Source organism: Erpetoichthys calabaricus, chromosome 5, assembly GCF_900747795.2.
Source record: "Erpetoichthys calabaricus chromosome 5, fErpCal1.3, whole genome shotgun sequence".
Lineage (NCBI taxonomy): Eukaryota > Metazoa > Chordata > Cladistia > Polypteriformes > Polypteridae > Erpetoichthys > Erpetoichthys calabaricus.
Window position 1 is genome coordinate 754,085 of NC_041398.2, and position 27,374 is coordinate 781,458.

General features: G+C 42.7%; 2 protein-coding genes across 2 annotated transcripts in view; both read left to right on the forward strand.

Annotated features, from left to right (window-relative positions):
* The window catches only part of LOC114651549 (tripartite motif-containing protein 16-like), a 451,159-nt gene that overhangs the window by 346,807 nt on the left and 76,978 nt on the right, over positions 1-27,374 (forward strand). The gene's annotated exons all lie outside the window — the stretch shown is intronic.
* Positions 1-27,374, forward strand: part of LOC114651545 (gastrula zinc finger protein XlCGF57.1-like) — a 458,276-nt gene that overhangs the window by 4,407 nt on the left and 426,495 nt on the right. Inside the window, exons 2-3 of the mRNA XM_051927943.1 lie at positions 9,334-9,878; positions 12,527-14,420. Of these exons, the coding sequence (XP_051783903.1) occupies positions 9,464-9,878; positions 12,527-13,689 (1,578 nt within the window). The 5' untranslated portion in view covers positions 9,334-9,463 and the 3' untranslated portion in view covers positions 13,690-14,420. The remainder of the gene's footprint in view (positions 1-9,333; positions 9,879-12,526; positions 14,421-27,374) is intronic.

Genomic DNA, 27,374 nt, shown 5'->3' on the forward strand with positions numbered 1-27,374 from the left:
GGGTCTGGGTGGTCTTGTGACCTCTGAACCCCTGCAGATTTTATTTTTTTTTCTCCAGCCGTCTGGAGTTTTGTTTTGTCTTTTCTGTCCTCCTAACCATCAGACCTTACTTTAATTCTATGTTAATTAGTGTTCCCTAATTTAAATAATTCTTATTTATTTTGTCTTTTTCTCTTTCTTCATCATTCTTTTTGAATTTTGGGCAGAGTGCTATATAAATAAATTGTGTTATTAGTATTTTTCTTTTTTTCTTTTGATGGCCCATCATTTATAATAATAAGTGACAAAAACTAAAGCAGTTCTATATAAGGCAATTAATATATAGCATAATTCAGTGTGGATTATGTATTGCCGTTTTCTTCACATACGTGTTTAAAAAATATTAGATTGGTTTAAATTTTAATCCTAAATTGGTTTAGAACAATATTGCACACATGCATAGTACATTTTAAAAAACGTAATCACTTTTATTACTAAACTCTAACTTGTTGATTTTAATTATGTCAACATGTTAAATGGTTCCCACAGACCAGAACACAACGTAAATGTTAATAGTGTATTTCACAGAAACAATCCGTATTGTTTAGTTTGATGTATGACATGACGTGATGGCAGAAACCCTCTGAACTTCACAATGATGCGTATTATTTGGTTTGATGTACTGTTTTTCCTTCTCATGTTTATCGCTTAATTTCTGAATGGGTACTAGACCCAACATCACTTTCCGGGCTTTACTGAGACCTGCTGAGGCCTGCCAAAAGTATTTTTACAAAGTCAGTCCTGCAGCAACAGACGTCACTTCCGGGTCTGTAACTGTGGGTCTACAACTGTGATGACGTATGGTGCTGTGGCTGTGCAAGTGGATGCTACTCCTGATTTTTCTCGAGCCCTGCGTGTTCTTTGTGTTCTTTCCTTTTTTCTCTAAAGCCGTCATCAGCAAACTTTGTTAAAGTGGCGTCGAGCGATGTAACTTTATAGGGCACATTCAGATTTCATTTCCAGCAGTTTGTCTCATACTGAGACTTATTAGGGATAATTTAAATGATTTCATTTTTTGGTATTTTCTAATCGGGAAAGATGCTCGTGCGGTTTCACTGTATCAGCGAGACTTTGATTTGTTTAATGGGAAATATTTCTATGTACTTTTATTCTTATGTTTACTAGAGATGACCGTGTTAAATGAAGAACAGGACTCAAGCCAGGGTAGTGGTGAGACCATCAGGGCTGTTTGCATCCAACCATATGAGGCCATAAAAATGTGAAAGCTGCAGAGCTCAGCAGAGCCGCGACTTGACTATTATGGGCTGCAGCTCAACTGTCTGTCCTCATTGTTTAAAGTGGCAGTGCCGCCTTAGGCACCTTGGTGAGCAGATTCTGATGACCATGTTGGTGAATCCCTGTTGAGTCCACTCCTATCTTTCCCCTCAGACCCTCGTGCCACTAGGTGGTCTTTAGGTACGATTCCTGATGAAGTCTCTTTTTAAAGGGCATATCCATCTTGTGCTTTCCACCTCCTCAGATGCTCCATTTCTTTTCCAGCTGCTTCTCTCTTCCTGGTTTGCTGACTCAGCTGATATCTCCGTGATTTCCACACACAAGTCCCATAGTTGCAGTTCATTAGTTTCTGGTTCACCTTGCAGATTATCCACACTTGATGTGCCAACAGACCATTCTGTGTCAGCAGTGCTGTCAGGATCAGTAAACTCTAAATTATACCAAGTTCTGCTTTGCCAACCCAATCTAATTCTAAATCTGTAGACCATCATCTCTGTCCACATATCTCACAGTTTACCCCTTTTTTAGACAAACTCTGTGACTCCGTCTTAACCTGTGAGTTTGCTCAACTTCAACATTGACATCTTCTACTGGGATTGAAGAGTTTAGAGTCTCCTTCTCATCTCCAGTGTCTTCATTATCTGATGTAGTGTTAGATAAATCTCTCTCTTCATCTCTCTCTCTCTGCTGGTGGTATGTCAATTGTCACCTTTACCGTTGACTTTATGTAGTCTAGAATGGTGGGCCCTTCCAAGAGCACCTCCACGTCTGACACATTTCACAACTCCATCCTGTCCAATGACATCTGCAGGTCCCTTCCATTCTGCACAGTCCATTCTTTTGTTGTCCACTTTGTCTCAGATTTATCATTTTCAGAATTCACCTGTCTCTGGAGTGCTCTCTGTATTCGGTCTGAACACTCGGCTTCAGTAAATGCTCTTCTTGGAGTGTGCAGCGCTGGAATATGTGCTCCACTGACACACTCCTAGTGGTGCCTTCTAGGGCGGGTGGTCTGTCCACGAGAACACAAGGAAGATTTGGATTTCAGCCAAACACCTGCTGATATGAGCTGTACCCATAAATATTGTGCATGGTATTCTTTACCATTAGTGCCCCGTGACGCTAATCTGGCACTAACCAGTCACATCCAGTGTTCTTTATCACTTTCTGTATACAGTAATCCCTCGCTATATCGCACTTCGACTTTCGCAGCTTCACTCTATCGCGGATTTTATATGTAAGCATATCTGAATATATAGCAGATTTTTTTCACTGCTTTGTAGGTTTCTGCTTGGACAATGGGGTCTTTTTATTTCTGGTACATGCTTCCTCAGTTGGTTTGCCCAGTTGATTTCATAAAAGGGACGCTATTGGCGGATGGCTGAGAAGCTACCCAATCAGAGCACGCAGTTAAGTTCCTGTGTGCTGATTGGCTCAGCGACGGAGCGGCGAATTCGATTCTGCTGCGTTAACCAGGAAGTCTCGTCTCGCTCATTCAGCATCACCGTGTTTCGCTGTGTAAAGAGTTGACTTTTGTGCTCTTTTGTGTTTATCTTTGTGCATAGTCAAGCCCTTCGTTATGGCTCCAAAACAATCTGGTCCTGCTACTGCTTCAGGGGCCGTGCCCAAGCACCAACAGAAGATGCTAATGATTGCTGAAAAGGTAAAAGTTTTGGATATGTTGAAGGCAGGGAACAGCTACACTGCTGTAGGACACCATTACGGCATCAATGAGTCCACGATTGTTTTTATTTAAAAAGGAGGAAAAGAGTATAAGATCTACGGCCGCAGTGTCCTTTAACCAGGGCACAAAACGAGTTGTAAGTGGATGTAATAAGGCGGTAGTCTGGATGGAATCTGCTTTAGGGATTTGGATTGAAGAGTGCTGGAAGAAGAACAACGGCGGTGCTACACAGGTGGCGCAGTGGTAGTGCTGCTGCTTTGCAGTAAGGAGACTGTGGAAGATTGTGGGTTCGTTTCCCGGTTCCTCCCTGTGTGGATAGCGCTTTGAGTACTGAGAAAAGCGCTATATAAATGTAATGAATTATTATTACAAAGTCGCCTGAAGAGGCTCCTTTAGAAGAGCTGTAACGCTCTCCTTTGTTGTGCAGTAAAGTTAAACTCATCGTTATCAGACAAGTCGTCATGTCATTGTTGGTGAGTAATCATAATTAATTTTCTACGTACAGTACTTAGTACATGTATGTATGTTTAGTGTCACTGTACGCACATTTTACTGTATTCAGTTTTTCTTGCATTGTACGTATTTATTGCTGGTGGCCTGTCTGTCGTAATGGCTGTAACATAACATGTAACGTGTGATATCGGAGACGCTCGATATCTATAATATTTAGGTTTTACTGTATATTAATAGTGTGTTTCAACGAATCTTACCTAATATCTAAGAGAATACAAAGGGTTTATGCTGTATAACTGTGCGGGAAATGTTTATAAGAGTGTGGGAGAGCTTATAAGAGGCTTAAAATATATAAAAATAACCATATAAACATATGGTTTTTACTTTGCGGATGTTCACCTTTTGTGGGGGGCTTCTGGAACGTAACCCCTACAATAGGTGAGGTATGACTGTAATTTCTGTGAGTGTTTGATTGTGTCTCTCAGGTAGTCCATTACCCCAGGGACTGTATGCAGCGGTGGTCTTTGTTTCAATGTTAAAATTCTCTGCCATCTCTCTGATTCCCCACCATTATCACTAAGTAGTTTCTGAGGAGCTCCATGTACTCTTATCTGAGAACGAATGAATGAATTGTGTCACAGTTTCTGATGGTCTTTGTCTTTACAACACTTCCTGCACTGAAACGTGTGAATGTGTCAATGAGGTGAAGACCTCGTACTCCTGTTTGACGTTCGTGTCAGTCTATAGCTAACAAAGTCCTAAATATGACGGCTTTAATAGACCTGCCATTGCTGTGTCCAAACATGATGGTGCCATGTAGATAAAGTATTGTCATATCTACATGGTGGCACTGAAATGTATGCAAATCCCCTTTAATGAAGGTCTGCAATGCACTTTGATCACATCTGAATTGTTGGATTTGTGATTTTAAACTGTGAGGCAGAGGAGGAAATCAAGAAAAATGTGTCTTTGACCCAAACCTTACAAATAGATAGATACTTTATTAATCCCCAATGGGAAGTTCACATACTCCAGCAGCAGCATACTGATAAAAACACAGTGCAAGTTAAAAATTGCAAGGTGGAGAGTGAGAGGCAAGTATAACAGACAATAACTTTGTATAATGTTAACGTTTACCGGCCCGAGTGGAATTGAAGAGTTGCATAGTTTGAGGGAAGAACGATCTCCTCAGTCTGTCAGTGGAGCAGGACGGTGACAGCAGTCTGTCTCTGAAGATGCTCCTCTGTCTGGAGATGATCCTGTTCAGTGGATGCAGTGGATTCTCCATGATTGACAGGAGCCTGCTCAGTGCCCATTGCTCAACCACGGATGTCAAACTGTTCAGCTCCGTGCCTACAACAGAGCCTGCCTCCCTTACCAGTTTGTCCAGGCATGAGGCGTCCCTCTTCTTTATGCTGCCTCCCAAGAACAACACCACATAGAAGAGTGCGCTCACCACAACCGTCTGATAGAACATCTGCAGCATCTTATTACTGATGTTGAAGGACGCCAGCCTTCTAAGGAAGTACAGTTGGCTCTGTCCTTTCTTGCACAAGTAAAAGTAAAGTTAACTTCATAGAAAGACAAATAGCAGGCAGCTGAGAGGGAGACCAGCACAGGAGCTTAAGGAGACAGAAGGTGTAAAATATTTGTAGCAGATCTTAGTGTTACCATTTAAGTTAAGGAGCAGCCGAAAGAAGAAGAAATTTAATTTTAAGAAAAAAAAAGAGAAAGTTAAGTCAGTTTACTAATCTCAAATCAAATATAAATAATGAGGCCAGTGCAATGCAAGTCCTGTTGGATGTTGGACTCTTTAGATGATGGCTTGGAAGAGCCAGTTGTTTATGAGCACCACATCTGCAAGAGATGCCAGCTGATCCAGCACCTCGAGCTCAGGGTCGCTGAACTGACCTGCGTTGTAATAGTGAATTGGCAGACTTGGCCCAGGTGTCCTTTAGAGACATAGTGTGCACCCCCAAGGTGGCACGGGAGGAGATTCCAGACCAGACAGGTAGAAATAGGTGGGTCACGGTCACAAAGCGTAAGGTAAAGGGTGCACACTGTCCAATGGCATCAACCCCAGAATTAGAAGAGTCAAACCATTATCATGTCCTTGCGGAGCTGGACGGTGTCACTGATAATTCTGAGGTGGTAGGCAGGGATGAGGAGCCCCAACGGGACACCTCAAAACCAGTTCCCAAAAAGAGAGAGGTAGTGATAGTTGGGGACTCGATCATTACGGGGATTGAAGCACAGGTGTGCTCCAGAGAGAGAGAGTTTTGCATGGTGTGTTGCCTTCCGGGTACACAGGTGGGGAACCTCCCTGGAAGGGTGGATAGGCTCTTGGCCAGAGCGGGGGTGTATCCAGTTGCCATTTTCCATGTTGAAACAAATGACATACATAAGGGTACTCAGTCAGTTCTGCGATCCAAATTCAAAGAGTTAGGTACTAAGCTGAAGAGCAGAACTGACAAGTTAGTCTTCTCTGAAGTTCTACCTGTGCCACATACCAGTCCAGGTAAGACTGAGGAGATTAGAAGGCTTAACGTGTGGCTCAGATCTTGGTGCAGGGTAGAAGGGTATAGGTTTATGGAGCATTGGACTCCTTTTGGAACAGATGGGACCTGTGCCGCCATGATGGGTTACATCTGAACTGGAGGGGCACCAATGTATTGGGGAGGTGTATGTGTAGGCTAGTCAATGATTGGGGGGGCAGGGAGTTTAGGACAGGCCAGGTTTAGATCTATACATGGAGGAACAAACAATGGTGTAGAAATAAAAATGCACAGTAATTTAAATTCTAAGCAAACATTTAAATGTAGAAGGAGTAACACATTAAAAATAGCTAATCTTAATGCTAGAAGTATCAAAAATAAGGTAAGTGTGCTGGAGTCGTATGTAGCAGAGCATAATTATGATATTATAGCAATAACGGAAACCTGGCTAAATAGCAAAGATGGGGATGAGTGTAACATAGAGGGATACACATTATTAGGAAGGATAGACAGAACAGAAAAGGAGGTGAGGTTGGTGTTTATGCCAAACAGGATTTAAATGTAAGTCCTCTTCAGTTGGGTGGTGAGCCCCATCTTCGTGAGGACATGTGGCTTCACCTGGAAAATATTAGGGAGAGAGGTCTTATTGTAGAAGTGTGTCATAGACCACCCAATTCAGACAGTAACTTCAACACACATCTTGTTACTAATATCAAAAAGGCAAGTTTACAGGGAGATATTATAGTTATGGGGGACTTTAATTACCCAAATATTAACTGGGATAACCTGGCAGATGGAGGAGCACAAGAGCAGGAGTTTTTAGAAGTAATCAGTGACTGTTTGTTAACACAGCATGTTAAAGCACCAACACGGGGTGGAGCCTGTCTGGATTTAGTGTTTTATAATAATCAGGATAGAATTGAGGGTGTAGAGGTGACTGGACCATTAGGGTCACGTGACCATAATGTAATACAATTCTCAGTATTTTGTAAGAGTACAGATGTAAAGACTAAAATTGTTAAGTTGAACTTTGGTAGGCTGATTTTGAGCAGAAGTGACAAAGTCTAAGTAGGATACACTGGGATAAGCTTTTAAGTGTGGAGACAGTCGAGGAGCAGTGGAACAGGTTTAAAAATGTCTTACATGTAATGCAGGACAGATACAGACCTAAATTTGGAATTAATAGGAAACTAAAAAAAACTCCATGGTGGATTAATAAAGATTTTAAAAATGAAGTTGCAAAGGAAAAAACTGCTTTATAAAGCATATAAGACTAATGACTGCAAAGTGAATCGTAGAGCATATGAGAACATGAGGGCAACCATTTAGAAGGATATCAGGGAGACTAAAAGACAGTTGGAGAGGAATATAGCAGATAAGGAGAAAGACGACCCTAAGAGATTCTTTCAGTATTTTAGTAGTAAAAGAACAGTCAAGGAGGAGGTCAAGTGCATCAGAAATAGTAAAGGAGAATTAAAAGATACAGACAGTGAAATAGCGGATGCCCTAAACTTACATTTTTCTGAAGTGTTCACAACTGAGCAAGTTGATAACCTCCAGAGGTAACAGGGACTACTAAGGAGGTACTGAGGGATTTGGGAATTGTAAAGAGAGAAGAGCTGCTCAGATTAAATAAGCTGAAATCAAACAAATCACCAGGACCAGATAATATTTACCCTTGAGTTCTTAAGGAGGCTAACGAGTACAGATATAAACCCTTGACACATATTTTCAGGACGTCACTGTGCACTGGAGAGATTCTGAAGTACTGGAAAATGGCAAATATCATCCCATTATATAAAAAGGGTGACAGGGCAGATCAGAGCAACTATAGGCCAGTAAGCTTAACATGAAATATCACAGGAAAATTAATGGAAGGAATTATTAAGGATAAGATTGAGCAACACCTGGCAAGGACAGGAGTTATTAGGAACAGTCAGCGTGGGGTCAGAAGATGGAGGTCGTGTTTTACTAACATGCTGGAATTCTATGAGGAGGCAACAAAAGGATACGATCAAAGTGGAGCAGATGAGATTATTAATCTGGATTTTCAGAAAGCATTTGATAAGGTGCCACACGAGAGGGTGGGCATCAAACTAAAAGAAGTGGCAGTTCAGGGTGATGTTTGTAGATGGGTGCAGAATTGGCTCAGACACAGGAAGCAGAGGGTGATGGTGCGAGGAACCTCATCAGAACTGGCCGATGTTAAGAGTGGTGACCAGCAGGGGTCATTGCTAGGGCCGCTGCTATTTTTAATATATATACATGATTTATAGGAATATAATTAACAAGCTGGTTAAGTTTGCAGATGATACCAAGATAGGTGGATTAGCAGATAATTTGGAATTCATTATATAATTACAGAAGGACTTGGATAGCATACAGGCTTGGGAAGATTTGTGGTAGATGAAATTTAATGTCAGTAAATGTAAAGTATTACACTTTGGAAGTAAAAATGTGAGGTTTGAATACACAATGGGCGGTCGGAAAATCGAGAGTCCACCTTATGAGAATAATTTAGGAGTCATAATGGACTCTAAGCTATCGACTTGCTGACAGTGTTCAGAAGCCATTAAGAAGGCTAACAAAATGTCAGGTTATATAGCGCCTTGATATGTGTAGTACAAGTTACAGGAGGTTCTGCTCAACCTTTAAATCACACTGGTGAGGCCTCATCTGGAGTACTGTGTGCAATTTTGGTCTCCAGGCTACAAAAAGGACACAGCAGCACTAGAGAAGGTCCAGAGAAGAGCGACTAGGCTGATTCAGGGCTACAGGGGATGAATTTTGAGGAAAGATTAAAAGAGCTGAGCCTTTACAGTTTAAGCAAAAGAAGATTAAGAGGTGACATGATTGAAGTGTTTAAAATTATGAAGGGAATTAGTACAGTGGATCAAGACTGTGATTTTAAAATGAGTTCATCAAGAACACGGGGACACAGTTTGAAACTTGTTAAGGGTAAATTTTGCACAAACAATAGGAAGTTTTTCTTTACTCAAAGAACAATAGACACTTGGAATAAGCTACTGAGTAGTGTGGTAGACAGTAAGACGTTAGAGACTTTCAAAACTTGACTTGATGTTTTTTTGGAAAAAATAAGTGGAGAGGACTGGCAAGCTTTGTTGGGCTGAATGGCTTGCTCTCGTCTAGAGTGTTTTAATTCACAAAGCATCAGTATTGGCAGTCCAGTCCAATTTATCATCCAGCTGCACTCCCAGGTATTTATAGGTCTGCACCCTCTGCACACAGTCATCTCTGATAATCACGGTGTCCAGGAGGGGCCTGGGCTTCCTAAAATCCATGTCCAGCTCTTTGGTTTTGCTGGTGTTCAGATGTAAGTGGTTATGGAGGGCACTGTGACCCTGAAGTCTGCTCATTATTTTTACTGACTTTATGAAGTTAATTCTCCCACTTTTATTTTCACAGGGCTTTTCCATTTCACATAGCCATACACTGCGGTGTCTAATGGCCTCCAGCTCAGGGCTGTCCATGTGAGAAGTGAATCTATGAACAGAAGGGCACACACTTAAACAGAAAGAACAGTTTCCCACAGAGCATGGCCTCTGCCAAACATGATGGCGTGGATGAAAGAACAGTGGACATTAAAGAAGAGGACTGTGAGCAGCTCACACCAGAGGATGTGTGTGTGAAGCTGGAGGATAATGAAGGAAGAATTTCAATTTTTAAAGAGGAGGAGGAGTGCAAGGGGGTGACTGCTGCCATTAAAGCTGAGGATTTGAATGATTTCTCCATTGGTTTTGAACTTAAAAAGCATGAATTTGAGAATATTTTCAAACAAGATGCCTGTGAAGAATCTCCATCCAGTTTACAGCCCTGGTCCACTAATACGGAACGACTGGCTACACAGGAGAATTCAGCAGAGTTGAAATCAGAGTTATCGGAGTCTGAGGAGAAAATCACCGAGGGAAATGGGAGAGAAGGAGAAGAGTCACCTGGGAGTGTTGGAATAAGTGAGTAATGTGATTAAATATAAAAGAAAGAGAGCATTTATAAATTCTAACGGTGGGTGCTTTAATGTTTTTAGAAGATTGAAATGAGAGGGGAAAACACGGTTGATCGAGTTTGGATAAAGACCACCTACTCAAATGCATGATAGCAAACAACAGGTTACCTAATAAATGATAAATTAGAAAAACTTGGGTGAATATGGAGAAATCTAAAGTGTTCAGCGCATGACTTGAACATCATGAAGCTTTGAGTGAAGCCCTAACGTATGTTAGGCCAACAGCTCATTATGTTCAATGAGAATATCAAAAGTCATATTTTGTTAAAGATGTGTATATTTCTTAAATTGTGTGGCAGTTAAGGCAGAAATGTCCACAAAAAGAACTAAATAAGAATTAAATCCTCACACCTGTGCTCTAAATAAGAGTGAATTTTCTCAAGCCAGTGCACACCTAATATGTGCCTCATCTTTCTAATGGTAATCTCGTGCACTTTGACATTAACAGTGACTAGAGCTACCTGTACGAGCCATGATGACATTCAGTTGGTCTCAGGGTCTTCTTTCAGCATCCAGTGTTCTGCTCTCAGCCTGAACTTGCTGGGGCAGCATGGCCTGGACAAGTTGGCAGTGGTGTGACATCTTCACTTGGAGATGATCTTGGGCCCTTCTGTCTCCCACAGTCACATCAGGTCAATTTGGAGTCACCAGTCCACTTCACCTGCATGTATCTGGGGATGAGGGGAAGCACCAGAATAACCAGAAACACCATTCAGAGCCCCTGTGTAGAACAACTGTGGGCAGGATTTGACCTCAGGACACCTGAACAATAAAGCAGCTGTGCTAAACACTGTACCCCCCTAACACAAGCGAATATATTTGTATGTTTATTTTTTAGTCCAGATTAGGTTCTAGAGGATGTAAATATCATCACATACATTACAATTAAGAAGAGAAAACTCAAATTCAGACACATTATTGGGTAGGAAGGCTCTGATCGGAGTCTTAAGAGCTGATATTGACCACCCATTCCATTCCATTAAGATCTGCTGATATCGATAACAATAATAATAATACTGTTTCTTTTTTTTTTTTAATAATAATAAATGGAATTTATGCATAAACTTCACATTCCATAATAAAGTGCTCCTGCATACACAAAGAAGATTTACCCATAATTCACACATAATGGAACAAAAACAAGCTGAACAAAACAAAAGGAATGTCTTAATCATACTCCACATTTCTAATCAAATATAATGTTTAATTAAACATTTGTAGCCGTCGACTACCACAAGAAGTAAACGAGACAGTCTTGGAGAACACCTCAGGTTCTTATCTAAGAATATAAGCATCTCTGCATGTTCTGAGGACAGTCTGGTCCTCCTGTCATCCACGACGTGTGCTGTCGTACTGAACAGACCCTCGCTGTCCCCACTCGTATAAGGAGGGCACAGGTAGGACGACGACTTTTATTGGTCTTTCAGAAAGCCAGTGGCCCAGCATCTCTTGTGGTATAAGGTTCACAGAGATCAAGATTCACCTCTGATGCTGCTGACTCAAATATCGTTTTTATCTTTATTGACAATTTCTTCATGCATTCTGCAGTTCTGTTGGTGAGGAGTTTCCTTGGATCTCTTGACTGTCGTCTGTCACTCCAAGTGCGTCTGTGTTGTCGAGACACCGGCACTGAGCAGTTTATGTGTTTGAGATTTGCAGTCATCTGTGAAATACGTGTCCTTGTACCATTGTTTAATTTGGGGGAAAAAATGGTTATGATGATAATATCTGTTACAGACTTCATAACTGTGTAGTGACTATTCACATTCAATGGTTATTATGCATAATTAGAATTATTTTATTTAGGACTAAAATCTAGGCTCATACAATTCTACCCAACAAGTAAATAAGAGGGCTAATTACAATTTCAACGATTTATATTTATATATTTATATTATCAGCTCAGTAAAACTCTACATCTCTTTCCTCCCATCTGCCTACATGTTCACTGAAAGGCTAATAAAAGGGATTTTAGTCAAAACATCTAATGTCTGGTTAATTAATTCTACAAATAAATCAGTCAACAAACACTCACTGGCAGATGGAATCGTGGATCTAACATTTGGTAATGTTGTAACTTTGTCTTACATGGTTTTTATCATTCAAGATCAGATGTTAAGATCCACTAATTTGCTGATCTCGGTCATGTCATTTGGAGTGAAAATTGTCTGATTTTGATTTGTGATCGATTGATCAGATCAGGCCTGTCTTTCACATGTGAGAGAAAGGTGAAGAAATTGAACAGACAGCAGCAGAACATGTAAAGACCACACACGGAGTGGCCAGACTATAAATGGCACCTAAGTGTGAGGAAGGAACTCCAACCAGTGTGCCACCACTTTACTTGTACTTTGTCATTTATTTTGAAAGGCAGGTAGTGGTCAGGAATTTGGACATCAAACCTTGAAGTTCCAGGTTCAAATTCAGCTATTGACACCATGTGACCTTGAGAAAGTCACGTGACCTGCCTGTACTCCATTTGAAAGAACAAGAAAAATGTAACCAGTTGTGTCTCAGATGTTGTAAGTCACCTTGGATAAACATGTCAGGAAAATAATAATTATAGTAATTGCTAAAATGTTTGTGTTATTTCAGATTTACAGAAGAATGGCAGCTTCTCTCCACCTTCATTTGGTCAGCGCTTTCTTCAATACAAAGAGAAAGGTATGAAGAAATCAGCAAGACGATCAGAGACCCTGACAGCAGCCTTTTTGCAGTGCAGTTCTCTCCCTGCTACTGGAGTAACACAGACAGAAGACATCAAAACTGATCGACAGCAAGTGGTGAAAGAAATTCAAATTAATCCTGGAAAAAAATGTTGTTTGGAATGTGGCAAACAATTTACACGGAATAGTCATCTTAATAAGCATATGAAGATTCACACTGGAGAAAAACCATATTGTTGTCATGAATGTGGTAAATCGTTCTTAAGGAGAAGCTGTCTTCAAAGACACAGAAGAATTCACACAGGAGAAAAACCTCATTGCTGTCCAGAATGTGGTAAGTCATTCTCACGTATAAGCAGTCTTCAGAGGCACATAACAATCCACATAGGAGAAAAACCTCATTGTTGTCCAGAATGTGGTAATTCATTCTCACAAATAAGCTATCTTAAGTTGCACAGAAGAATTCACACAGGAGAAAAACCTCATTGCTGTCCAGAGTGTGGTAAGTCATTCTCACATATAAGCAGTCTTCAGAGGCACAGAAGAATCCACAGAGGAGAAAAACCTCATTGTTTTCCAGAATGTGTTAAGTCATTCTCGCAAATAAGCGATCTTAAGATGCACAGAAGAATTCACACAGGAGAAAAACCTCATTGCTGTTCAGAATGTGGTAAGTCCTTCTCAAGGAGAAGCAATCTTCAGAGTCATAGAAGAATCCACACAGGAGAGAAACCTCATTGTTGTCCAGAATGTGGTAAGTCGTTCTCACGTATAAGCAGTCTTCAGAGGCACAGAAGAATCCACACAGGAGAAAAACCTCATTGTTGTCAAGAATGTGGCAAACAGTTTTCTGACAAACACAGTTCTCAAAGGCACACACAAATTCATACTGGAGAGAAGCCATATTGCTGTTCTCAATGCGGAAAAAGGTTTTTCAACATTAGCAGTTTACAAAGGCATGCAAAAACTCACAATGGAGAGAAAAAGCAGTATGTATGTTCTGAATATGGCAAATGTATTGAAAGACAGAACGTTCTTCTTTCACATACCACAATCCATAATGAAGAAAAATCTTATGGAGGTTCTGAATGAGGGAAACGATTCTTATATTTATGCTCACTTCAGTCCATATTCTGAACTCACAGTGGCGAGAAACCTTATTGTTGTCCTCAATGTGATGAGCAGTTTTTACAACAAAGTACCCTACCGAGTCACATCAGACTTCACACTGGACAGAAACCTCACAGTTGCTTGGAGTGTGGCAAACAATTCTCACGACTTAATTCTCTTTATAATCACAAGAGAAGTCATTCTGGACAGAAGCCTTACAGTTGTACTGAATGTGGAATGTGGTTCTCATATAACAATGCTCTTCACAATCATAACGTGATTCATTCTCGTAAGAAAGTAAGCTGTTCTGACTGTTGCAAGCTTTTTCTCAGACAGCAGGACCCTTAAAAACAACATGAGAATTCACTCTGGAGAGAAACCTTATTGCTGACCAGAGTGTGGCAAACGATTCTCACGTCCAAGTACACTTCGGTGCCACAGAAGGATTCACACTGGAGAGAAGCAGTACACCTGTTCTGAATGTGGTAAAGGGTTCTCTTCCAGAAGATATTTTCTGAGACACACACAAAGTCATATTGGAGTAAAGCCTGTCCAAGAAATTTCAAATGATCTTTCTTTTGGCTGCACAGGCAAAATAAAAAATAAAGAAAAATGTTCTGAATGCCGTAAAGGACTCCATTTTAAAGTAGTTAATAAGTACATAAGAATATTGGAGAAAACACTGAAAGTGGCAAACAGATCGTAGATGTAAGGTAACCTCAGAGCCACATATGAATTCACACTGGAGTGAACACACTGGAATACAACACATGTTTCACAAACAGCAAGAATCTTCTTCACCAACTTATAGGTGCAAGAAAAAAAACCTCCTTGTTGTCCTAAATGTGGTTAACGCTTTTCAGACAGCAGTGGTCTTCATAGTCATAAATGACTGTCTTACTTGTGGTAAGCCTCTTAGCTGTTCTGAATGTTGAAAGTGGTCCTCCTGTATCAGCCGCCATCAGCAACACGTAAGATTTAATGAAGGACTCAGAAACTGTACTGCCAGGACGTCAACCACACAGGGACTGATCATCTCTGCCCCAGTGCTGTGACATAAGATGGTGAACAATACAAACACCAGACCACAGAATGAGGTAGCAACAGTACTGTGTGGTGATAACAACTTCAACCACAGAACACAACTGAAAAAGTTCAATGTAATAATAAAAAAAAAATGGAGAAGTCATATCAAATCCACAGTGCAGAGCCAACTACCAGGAGGTGCCATTGACAACAAGGGGAATATTTTTGCTCCAGAGCTTTGGAGATGGGGCCTTATCTGAGTAGCAATGAACTTGTAACGTCTCTGGGATGTCATCTGATGGCAGACGCCTGGGCTGAGTGCAGACAGCCGTTCTTAACCCTGATAATGAAGAAGTCATTTAGTGATGTCAGCTGACAGCCAATGCTGTCCAATCAGATACTGGGGAGGGACAGTCGAGGAGGACAGGAGACTAAAAAGAGAGCCGTCACATGACAGACCAATGTAGAGGGGCTTTATAAGACTTTTACACTAATTTAGGTTATCATTTATAAATAATAAGAGTCTTTACAAACCAAACACATTCATCAGCTGTGTGTCAAGGGCGAGTCCAAAAGTGGGAATTTAAGAAGATCTAAATACAAATAAAATGAAACATTCAGGGTTCAAAGAGAAATGTTTAAGACCTGAAGAAAGAGTTGCAACAGCATGCTGGGGTTAGCACAGGGGACCACAGCTGTGAAGAATATGAATTAATGTAAACAAGGAATATTTTTTAAAATAATAATTTTGAGATAGGGAAACACCATAATGAATGCAGAACACAATTAAAATGAAATGAACTGATTTTATTGTCTGACATGTAAGAGAAAAAGCAAAGACAAAGCAGAAACACACAGAGATCTCTGCTGCCCCAGCTGTTAATTTGATAAATTAGCCTAAAAATATAATGGATGTCCCTTTGCTCCATGTCAGTATATCCTGGGGTGGTGTGTGAAGGATGCTCTATACTCCGAATGTGTTGGTTCAGGTTGCAGTTTGAGTTCAGCACCTTCTTCATACCGACACCCAAGACGTTTCTTCACATCGAGACTACAAGCTGGAGGCCACTGGAGCTCAATAAACTCCAACAGCAGGATGGACAATTAGAAAGCTCTGCTCTGAGAGAGTGTCAGCTACACAAAGCTTCAGCTTCATTTACTTGACAGAAAACTCCAAAAAGCAGAAGTGGCCCCTTCTGTACCCTCAGCACTGAAGGTCACATTTGAGCTCCTTACTACTCGTTGGTTCACTCTGCTTGAACTTTCTGTATTTTGTAAGTTTACGTTTCATTTTTTGGCCACACTCTTTTTACATTTCATTTCATTGATGTTCTCAAATGTGTGAGTACAGCTTGACTGTTACAAGGACTTATCTGAAAAGGGCACATTGGCCATGAAATGCAAGAAGGCAGAAAAATATCTATCCATCCATCCATCGTCTTCTCCTTATCCGAGATCTGGTCGCGGGGGCAGCAGCTTGAGCAGAGATGCCCAGATTTCCCTCTCCCCGGCCACTTCTTCTAGCTCTTCCGGGAGAATCCCGAGGCTTTCCCAGGCCAGCCGGGAGACATAGTCCCTCCAGCGTGTCCTGGGTCTTCCCCGGGGCCTCCTCCCGGTTGGACGTGCCCAGAACACCTCACCTGGGCGGTGTCCAGGAGGCATCCTGATCAGATGCCCGAGCCACCTCATCTGACACCTCTCGATGCGGAGGAGCAGCGGCTCTACTCTGAGCCCCTCCTGGATGACTGAGCTTCTCACCCTATCTTTAAGGGAGAGCCCAGACACCCCGCGGAGGAAACTCATTTCAGCCGCTTGTATTCGCGATCTCTTTCTTTCGGTCACTACCCATAGCTCATGACCATAGGTGAGGGTAGGAACATAGATCGACTGGTAAATTGAGAGCTTTGCCTTACGGCTCAGCTCCTTTTTCACCACGACAGACCGATGCAGAGCCCGCATTACTGTGGATGCCGCACTGATCCGCCTGTCGATCTCACGCTCCATTCTTCCCTCAATCGTGAACAAGACTCCGAGATACTTGAACTCCTCCACTTGAGGCAGGACCTCGCTACCAACCCTGAGGGGCACTCCACCCTTTTCCGGCTGAGGACCATGGTCTCAGATTTGGAGGTGCTGATTCCCATCCCAGCCGCTTCACACTCGGCTGCGAACCGATCCAGAGAGAGCAGAAGATCATGGCCTGATGAAGCAAACAGGACAACATCATCTGCAAAAAGCAGTGACCCAATCCTGAGTCCACCAAACCGGACCCCCTCAACTCCCTGGCTGTGCCTAGAAATTCTGTCCATAAAAGTTATGAACAGAATCGGTGACAAAGGGCAGTCCTGGCGGAGTCCAACTCTCACTGGAAACGGGTTCGACTTACTGCCGGCAATGCGGACCAAGCTCTGGCACCAATCGTACAGGGACTGAACAGCCCTTATCAGGGGGGCCGGTACCCCATACTCTCGGAGCACCCCCCACAGGATTCCCCGAGGGACACGGTCAAATGCCTTTTCCAAGTCCACAAAACACATGTAGACTGGTTGAGCAAACTCCCATGCACCCTCCAGGACCCTGCTAAGGGTGTAGAGCTGGTCCACTGTTACGCGACCAGGACAAAAACCACACTGTTCCTCCTGAATCCGAGGCTCGACTATCCGACGGATCCTCCTCTCCAGAACCCCCGAATAGACTTTTCCAGGGAGGATGAGAAGTGTGATCCCTCTGTAGTTGGAACACACCCTCCGGTCCCCTTTCTTAAAGAGGGGGACCACCACCCCAGTCTGCCAATCCAGAGGCATTGTCCCTGATGTCCATGCGATGTTGCAGAGACGTGTCAACCAAGACAGCCCTACAACATTCAGAGCCTTGAGGAACTCCGGGCGTATCTCATCCACCCCTGGGGCCCTGCCATCAAGGAGTTTTTTGACCACCTTGGTGACCTCAGTCCCAGAGACCTCCGAGTCCCCAGGCTCTGCTTCCTCATTGGAAGGCATGTTAGTGGGATTGAGGAGGTCTTCGAAGTACTCCCCCCACCGACCCACAACATCCCGAGTTGAGGTCAGCAGCGCACCATCCCCACCATATACAGTGTTGACACTGCACTGCTGCCCCTTCCTGAGATGCCGGACGGTGGACCAGAATCTCCTCGAAGCCGTCCGAAAGTCGTTCTCCATGGCCTCCCCAAACTCCTCCCATGCCCGACTTTTTGCCTCAGCAACCACCGAAGCTGCATTCTACTTGGCCTGCCGGTACCTATCAGCTGCCTCCAGAGTCCCACAGGACAAAAGGGTCCGGTAGGACTTCTTCTTCAGCTTGACGTCATCCCTCACCGCCGGTGTCCACCAGCGGGTTCGGGGATTGCCGCGACGACAGGCACCGACCACCTTACGGCCATAGCTCCGGTCAGCTGCCTCAACAATAGAGGAACGGAACATGGCCCATTCGGACTCAATGTTCCCCCACCTCCCTCGGGATGTGGTCGAAGTTCTGCCGGAGGTGGGAGTTGAAGCTACTTCTGACAGGGGGCTCTGCCAGATGTTCCCAGCAGACCCTCACAACACGTTTGGGCCTACCAGGTGGTGATCAGTTGACAGCTCCGCCCCTCTCTTCACCCGAGTGTCCAAGACATGTGGCCGCAAGTCCGACGACACGACCACAAAGTCGATCGTCGAACTGAGGCCTAGGGTGTCCTGGTGCCAAGTGCACATATGAACACCCCTATGCTTGAACATGGTGTTCGTTATGGACAATCCGGGACGGGCACAGAAGTCCAATAACAAAACACCACTCTGGTTCAGATTGGGGGGGCCATTCCTCCCAATCACGCCCTTCCAGGTCTCACTGTCATTGCCCACGTGAGCATTGAAGTCTCCCAGCAGTACGAGGGAGTCCCCAGATGGTATGCCCTCTAGCACACCCTCCAGGGACTCCAAAAAGGGTGGGTACTCCGAACTGCTGTTCAGTGCATACGCACAAACAACAGTTAGGACCCGTCCCCCCACCCGAAGGCAGAGGGAGGCTACCCTCTCGTCTACTGGGGTAAACCGCAATGAACAGGCTCCAAGTCGGGGGGCAATAAGTATACCCACACCCGCTCGGCGCCTCTCACCGGGGGCAACTCCAGAGTGGTAGAGAGTCCAGCCCCTCTCAAGGAGATTGGTTCCAGAGTCCAAGCTGTGCGTCGAGGTGAGTCCGACTATATCTAGCCGGAACCTCTCAACTTCGCGCACTAGCTCAGGCTCCTTCACCTTCAGAGAGGTGACATTCCATGTCCCAAGAGCCAGCTTCTGTAGCCGAGGATCAGACCGCCAAGGTCCCCGCCTTTGGCCACCACCCAACTCACACTGCACCCGACCTCCTTGGCCCCTCCCATAGGTGGTGAGCCCATGGGAAGGGGGACACACGTTGCCTCTTCGGGCTGTGCCCGGCTGAGCCCCATGGGTGCAGGCGTTTGCCATTGAGCCCCACCTCCAGGCCTGGCTCCAGAGGGGGGCCCCGGTGACCCGCGTCCAGGCAAGGGAAAACGCTGTCCAAAGTTTTTATTCATCATAGGAGGTTGTGTTGAACCGCACTTTGTCACATCCCTCACCTAGGACCAGTTTGCCTTGGGTGGCCCTACCAGGGGCATAAAGCCCCGGACAACAGAGCTCCTAGGATCATTGGGACACGCAAACCCCTCCACCACGATAAGGTGGCGGTTAAAGGAGGGGCAGAAAAATATATAATGTAGAACCCACAAAATTAGGAGGTGATATCGATGAAATATGCTCAATGGCAGAGGTGACATGGACAAAATCAGAAAGGACAGCATAGAAAAGGCAGGTACCAGCTGAAAGCAAAAGACAAAAGCTGATTGGTGGAAAGACCTGTCAGTCACTCCTGAGTGGACTGTTGAGGACAGCTGTGGTATGCAGACTTCAAAGTTAATGTGTTTTTGATTTAAAATCTGTGACCATGCACTGAATAAGTCTGTTATTTATCAGCATGTTCTGAAACTATAATGTCATCACAAAGATCACACAAACACTTACTGTGACATTTGTGATCAATCACTTGTTTGATTTTGATGGCACCATTCATCAGCCCTGTATAGAGTGCCTCTTCCAGATCGGTAACCCCACTGCACCCCATAGCACATTTGGAGTTTGGGACTGGAGCACAAAGTGGATGGCACTCTGAGAAGGACAGACTTGTAAAACGTGAACAAAGCCAGCTGCCCTCCCTGGTCTGTCTTCATTCAGAAGGACTCACCTGAGTGGTGGGATTGTTCTGCGGCGCTCCTGTTAGCCGACATTTCATCAGCTTGCTTTCTGCGTTTCATCTGATAGCCAGCAGAGTTAATCAAAGATGAGCCAGGCCTGTTACAATGTGAACGTTCTTGACATTTTGGTTTGCTTTAAATATTGTTTCTCCTTCTTTACTTTGAGTTCCTGTAGGCCTTGTACATTAGAGATTATTAATACATGAGCATTTGGTGTTAATAATGAATTGACAATTAATAAACTGTTTTTATTGCCTAATTGTAAGTGTGGCCTGTTGCCATTTTGTAGCTTTATCCTTCTTGACTGTGTTGCTAGGACGTGTTGCACTGTTGCCTCCCTAGAATTAAGTGTCACATCACTGACACTCGGCCTCACACCCTTCATCACACGTGAGGCAGAATCCAAGATTGAGGATCCAACTGTTAATCAGCTTCAGTGTGTGAGTATAAATTCAGGCTTATTCTCACTTTGACCGCGTTAATGGCTCCGCTCCTGACAAATCTCGCTTTATCTACGTTTAAAGTTTTGAGTGTAGATGTTTGTGGCGTTACGCCTTTAAATTATTGTACAGTTTTGAGTCAATGGCCTGAGGCTGAGGATTCAGCTCTCCAAGAACTTCCCTGTGGGTACTCCTAGGATTGATGATCAATTCAGAGAAATACCATTTGTAGTTTGTTTGCAGTTTTAACATCGAGATTTAAGGCATATCTTCTAGTCGGTGACTGCTGCTGATTTTCATTATGACTCCGTTAAGCACTTTGGTTTTTCTCAATGCCTGCTCTGATTCTTTTGATATTGAGTCTTGCTGCAGTTTCTCGATGTGCAAACATCTGATTAGCCACATTTCTTCTTACCAGATGACAGTTCTAGCTGAAACTCATAAAGCAGGTGGACATTATTCACACTGCTGTCCAGCAGATCATCTCTGGATATTAGTGGCTGACACAACAACACCGTCCATTCAACATATGGCTCCGGGGCGATCACACCTGAAATTACCAGGCGTTACTGTTTGTGGCTGTGTAATCGAACCTCGAAATCCCACTACCTCCTCCTGCTATGCTTTCTACTGCTTGCTGTCACCGCTCACCTACACTACCACACCCGCCTGTCCTACCAGTCTGCTGTGCTGTGCTGCTTCTCCACTGCTATCAGATAAGTATCACTCACTGTCATGCTAAAATACTCTCGTGACAAACTCCTTCTTATTAAACAGTTTGTCCAGAGCAAATGGTCTGACTGGAACATCCTAAAGGACGCCAGTATTTTGCAGCACCCGAAATATATACATCGCGGGTCAGGTCGCCGCCACCGCCGGGCTACGAATGAAAAGACCACCGGCAGGATTTGCTCAGGAATAAGCCGTCCTTCTCATGGCCCTGGAAATAGAAGTGTCAGTGTGCCGAATTTACATTATGTGGAAATAAACTCTGATCACAGCTCTCCAAAAAGAAGTCTCCTTGAGTAATATTGCACTGTTTAACTCGAGATCTCTTAATGGCAAAGCATTGGTGCTGTCAGAACTCATCACTGACACCAAACTTGATATTCTGTGTTTAACGGAGACTTGGCAAAAACCAAACGAATTTACGTCTCTCACAGAGGCGACTCCACCTGGTTACACTTTCCACACAGAGCCTCGCAGCTCAAGACAAGGCGGAGGAGTTGCAGTAATTGTCAGAGTGGAGTTAAACATCAAACGAGTCCCAATTGACTGTCCATTGTCTTTTGAGTGCCTGGCTCTTAAACTAATAATGGAATCAGGTCCTGTCTCACTCATTGTTCTTTATCGTCCCCCAAAATACAATGCATCCTTCTTATCCGATCTGACTGAACTATTAACCCACTTAAGTTCCTTTTCCCTGAGAGTCATCCTTCTTGGTGATTTTAACATCAATATTGACATTACTACAAGTAAACTGAGAAATTACTTCCTATGCTTACTGGACTGTCTTGACTTGACACAACATGTTGATTTCCCCCCCCCCACTCTGGTGGTCATATACTGGACCTGATCTGTACATCTGGACTATCTGTTGCCAACATTTACAGCACTGATGTGGGACTCTCTGACCATAAAGCAGTGCTTTTCATTGTCTCATTATCTCTCCATCCTCTTATCTGTAAATGACAAATCTCTTACAGAAATCTTAAAAATATCTGTCCCTCTGTTCTTTCTGGATCCATTTCTGATCTTTTACTGTCTTCACCTATTCCATCAACACTAGATAGTCTTGTTGACCACTATAACTCAGCCCTTCATTCATCATTAGATAAAACAGCTCCTTTAAAATATAAGGAGGTTTCCTTTAAACGTTCAGCTCCTTGGTATAACTCAGAATTACGACCTATGAAAGCAGCTGGCTGACGCCTTGAGAGAATGTCACGTAAGACTGGCCTCACCGTGCACATCCAGGCTTTCTCTGACCACCAAAGAGCTTACAGAGAAGCACTAACTGCTGCCAAGAACACCCATTATGGCAGAATAATAGAAAGTGGCCATGATAACCCAAGGGTTCTGTTCTCTGTAGTTAATAAACTACTCAAACCCGCATCTGGCCCAACTACCTCTTCTACTGAAGTCTGTGAGAAATTCCTCCACTTTTTCCATAATAAAATTAAGGATTTAAATAATTCAACTAACATAAATACATCATCTGTTTATATCTCTCCCTGTTTTCCCACTCCATCCAGCTCCTTCTCTAAGTTCTCACCAGTCACATCTTCAGCCGACTACTTGTGTACTGGACCCCATCCCCACCACACTACTTAAATCCTGCCTTCATGCCATAATCCCGACTGTTACAACAATAATAAACTCATCCCTTGACACTGGCTCTGTGCCGCTCACTTTTAAAATCACTTCTGTAACCCCAATGTTCAAAAAGTCTGGTCTTGATGATGACAATCTTAACAATTTCTGGCCTATTTCCCACCTACCTTTCCTGTCAAAAGTTCTTCAGCGTGTTGTAGCTTCCCAACTCACCAAATACTTAACCTCTAATAATCTGATGGACCCTTTCAGTCTGTGAAACTGCTCTGCTACGGGTAACCAGTGATTTGCTTATGGCAGCAGACTCTGGACAGACCAGCATATTAATTCTATTAGACCTCAGTGCAGCATTTGACACTCCGGTCAGACAAGACATCCTAATGTCCAGAATGGAGAACATGCTGGGTATCTCTGGCACTGCCCTCCAGTGGTTCAAGTCCTATCTGACTGAGCCCAGAGTTTGTTAGTCTTGGCAACAGCAGATCCAGCACAGCGCCAGCCACACAAGGAGCTCCTCAGGGCTCTGTACTCGGCCCTCTTCTATATTTATATGCTTCCTCTTGGCCATATTATCTGTAGCTATGGACTGAGTTATCATTTTTATGCAGATGGTACTCAACTCTACTTCAATGTTAAAAGTGGAACTTCATCAGGCTTTCTCAGCTCACAACTTGCCTCAGTGAAATTAAAACCTGGATGGAGCAGAACTCTTTAAAGTTAAATTGCAACAAAACTGAACTCCTGTAAATTGGGACAAAAATGCAACTTAATAAAATGAGCTCCTTCCCAGTCTATCTTGCCGGTGATCTCATCAGACCTGCCTCTACTGCAAAGAATCTTGGTGTCATTTTTGATTTCGTCCCTTGATTATTCTGCCCACATAAATCACAATAAGAAACTTTCTTACTTTCACCTCCATAACATATCTCGTGTTCGCTCCTTCCTCTCCTTCTCTAATGCTGAGAAACTTGTCCCTGCTTTTATCACATCCCGCACCGATTATTGTAACTCGCTGCTGGCAGGTGCCCCTTCTAATCTTATTTCACAGCTCCAGCTTATTCAAAACTCAGCTGCAAGAGTCCTGACACGAACCTGCAGCAGCGAGCACATCACACCCATCCTGCTCCCCGTGTCCTACAGGACTGAATATCAAATCCTACTAATAACCTACAAAGCCTTAAATGACCTCACGCCAAACTACATCAGTGACCTTCTCCATCACTATGTGCCTGTCCACCCACTAAGGTCCTCTGATTCTGCTCCACTGACAGACTGAAGTGATCGTTCCTCCACCACACTATGCGACTCTTCAATTCCACCCAGGGGGGTAAACGTTAACATTATATAAAGTTATTGTCTGTTTTTACCTGCATTATTATCAATCTTTAATTTAATATTGTTTTTTGTATCAGTATGCTGCTGCTGGAGTATAGTATCTATCTATCAGTGTTTCTGGAAAGAAAAAAGTGTCCTCTGCGCTCTATTTATACAATTCATTGATTAGGTCACTATTCTTTAAAAGAAATTCATTACAAATTCAGAAACCTTTTAACATGATTGGTTACACCTAGTCACTAACAGGACATGGCAGATGTTGATACCTTAGATGACCACAATTTGATTGATAGTCCTGTTTGTTAAGGATGTATGTGACTTTTTGAATGTATATTTTTCATTCTTATTTTTATTTTAGGAGATGTGTGAACTTCACTGCATACAACTTTACAAAAAAAAATTAAAGAACAATAGCCTAATTCATTTTATGATACAGCTTGGTACAAAAAACAAGAAACTTAGTACTATAGAAGAATGGTTATGTCCTAAATATTATAACATTTTCTCCTAAGGGGTTATATAAACTAACAAGAAATACATTTATCATAGTGAATAATAAAATAACAGCATCAGCTTTTAAGCATAAGCTCAGAAGGATATGAGACTCAGACACATGTCAGGTGCACACAGAGAGCTGAGCAGGGTTCAAATTCAACTCTTACAGCTTCCCTTCAACCCTATAATGACTTTATCTCCAGTTATGATTCTAATTTCTGTTTCTGCATTGCATAATTTCTGCTTGTTGATTGCTGAGCTAAGATCTTATTATCTTCTCTCCATGTTCACCATAATGATGTTGTGATTTAAAGATGAGTTGTTCAGATTCTTTTGTTATCAAGAGGTTACATTCTGATTGGAGAGCCTGTCCTTTCCTGTAAAATGCCTCATTTGGAGATCTGGCATATTCTTGATTTATTCTGGAGGTCACAATGGTCTTCTCTTGTTCATCCTGGTATTTCTCATTTTTATTAGACTCCATAGCTTAAGGATCTTCACTGTTTGACTGAATGCAGACTTTACATAACGTACACCTCCAAATGTTTTACTTAAGCTTTAACATTTTATTACAAATGTCAATAAGGTTGTCTTGTGGTGGAATCTGCTCAATCTCAGATCCGCTGTCCTCCATTCACTTTCCATGTGCTGTTAACCCCTTCTTCCAGTATCTCAGTGGGTTTCTTCCAGTTATTCCAGATCTTCCCCCACAGCCTAATATTTTAGTTTGGTTAATTGGCAGAAACCACAATTTAGCTCATGGTGATTGCTAGTGTGGGTCTGACCCTGGAATGAACTTGCAGCCTTTCCAAGGTAGCACAATCTCTGATGCCCAGTTCTGTCAGGATTCATTTATGAGAAGTTCTTATCCAGCAGAGTCAGAACTCTTCACACACATTTCTGTGCCCAGACAGACCAAACTCATCCAGCCTAATTTATTTAGCGCAGACTCACATTAAACAGACCAGCGCCATCTAGTTCACTAAAGTACTAAACGCAGTCGGTCCAGACCACTGGGATGTGTCTTTAGTTCAAAGAAAGTAGGCGGGCACAATGTGTCACTCAACACAATCCAGACACAGAGGTGACGTTGAACAAGTAGAAGTGAAGGAGAGCAAACCTCACAGACCGACCTTCACTTTGGTTTATGGTTCTACGCTCATCTGCTGTTGTTGTTTCCTCCTAGAAATCCTGCTTATTAGTGAAGCATGAAATCCTCTCTCTACACCCATGCTGACCGCGACATTTTTCAGCCAGGGTTCCTTTCCCTGCAAAGTGTTCAAAGTCTTGTTTCATGTGTTTTTTGTTTATTTATTAATGTTAAAGTTGATGAGAATGAGTATCTGCTTTATTCTTTGTATTTGATTTTGTCTATAAGCTGCTTGTGTTATGTTCCATGTGGTTTGTGTGTGGCACACCAAGAGGTGGACCATCTGCTAATCACCACCAGGAGCTTTGTGGAAGAAAATTCTAAAAACAGACACCACCACCCCCCATCCCCCCTACTGGAATGCCCTGATTTAAGCAATAAAACACAGGCAGGAGAAAGCGTCAATCGTTACTCTTTATGTAAATCTCCGAAGAGGCAAAAAGCATCATATCAGTGTTTCTGGAAAGAAAAAAGTGTCCTCTGTGCTCTATTTATACAATCCATTGATTAGGTCACTATTCTTTAAAAGGAATTCATTACAAATTCAGAAACCTTTTAACATGATTGGTTACACCTAGTCACTAACAGGACATGGCAGATGTTGATACCTTAGATAACCACAATTTGATTGATAGTCCTGTTTGTTAAGGATGTATGTGACTTTTTGAATGTATATTTTTCATTCTTATTTTTATTTTAGGAGATGTGTGAACTTCGCTGCATACATCTTTACAAAAAAAAAGTAAAGAACAATGGCCTAATTCATTTTATGATACAGCTTGGTACAAAAAACAAGAAACTTAGTACTATAGAAGAATGGTTATGTCCTAAATATTATAACATTTTCTCCTAAGGGGTTATATAAAGTAACAAGAAATATATTTATGATAGTGAATAATAAAATAACAGCATCAGCTTTTAAGCATAAGCTCAGAAGGATATGAGACTCAGACACATGCCAGGTGCACACATAGAGCTGAGCAGGGACAGTGAGATGCCTGAAGAAGGCCTGCTCTTTTACATTTATCTCTAAGCCTTTACTATTAAGAGTTTTTCCTAATGTCCCATACAGTGACTAGCTGATGTCACACTCTCATATTAAGCAAAGTTCTTGAATGTTTAATGTAAATATTTCATTTCTTATTAGCACCATGAAACACCAGTTTTTTAAACAGCAGATCAGCTGTAAATCAAACGTCAGATCAGCTGTATGGCGTTTCTAAAAGTTATCTTTTTTTCAGTTTTATTCTCTCAGTGACGTTCACGCTCTCCCTCGACCCCCACACCTTCTGATCTGACTCTAACTAACAGCGGCAGTATAAATTCACACCCGATCTGGCACTGTTCGTTTTCAAATAATATTGCATTTGTGCGATGATGTTTTCTGATTGGTACTATTCAGGTCATAAAATGATTTCTTCCAAATGTCCCATATATTTGTCTGTTTCTTTGTTTTTCCGGTGCTGCGTTGACGTCGGGCACCAGAAGGCGTGAGCTTATTCTGTGCGAGCAGGAACATGCAGGTGGCCGGTTGCTGTGTAGTATAACAAGTTTGACTTGGCGGCGTTCAACGCACATGTGTTGTACAAGGCATTCACGGTGGTCACTGAGAAAAGAAGAG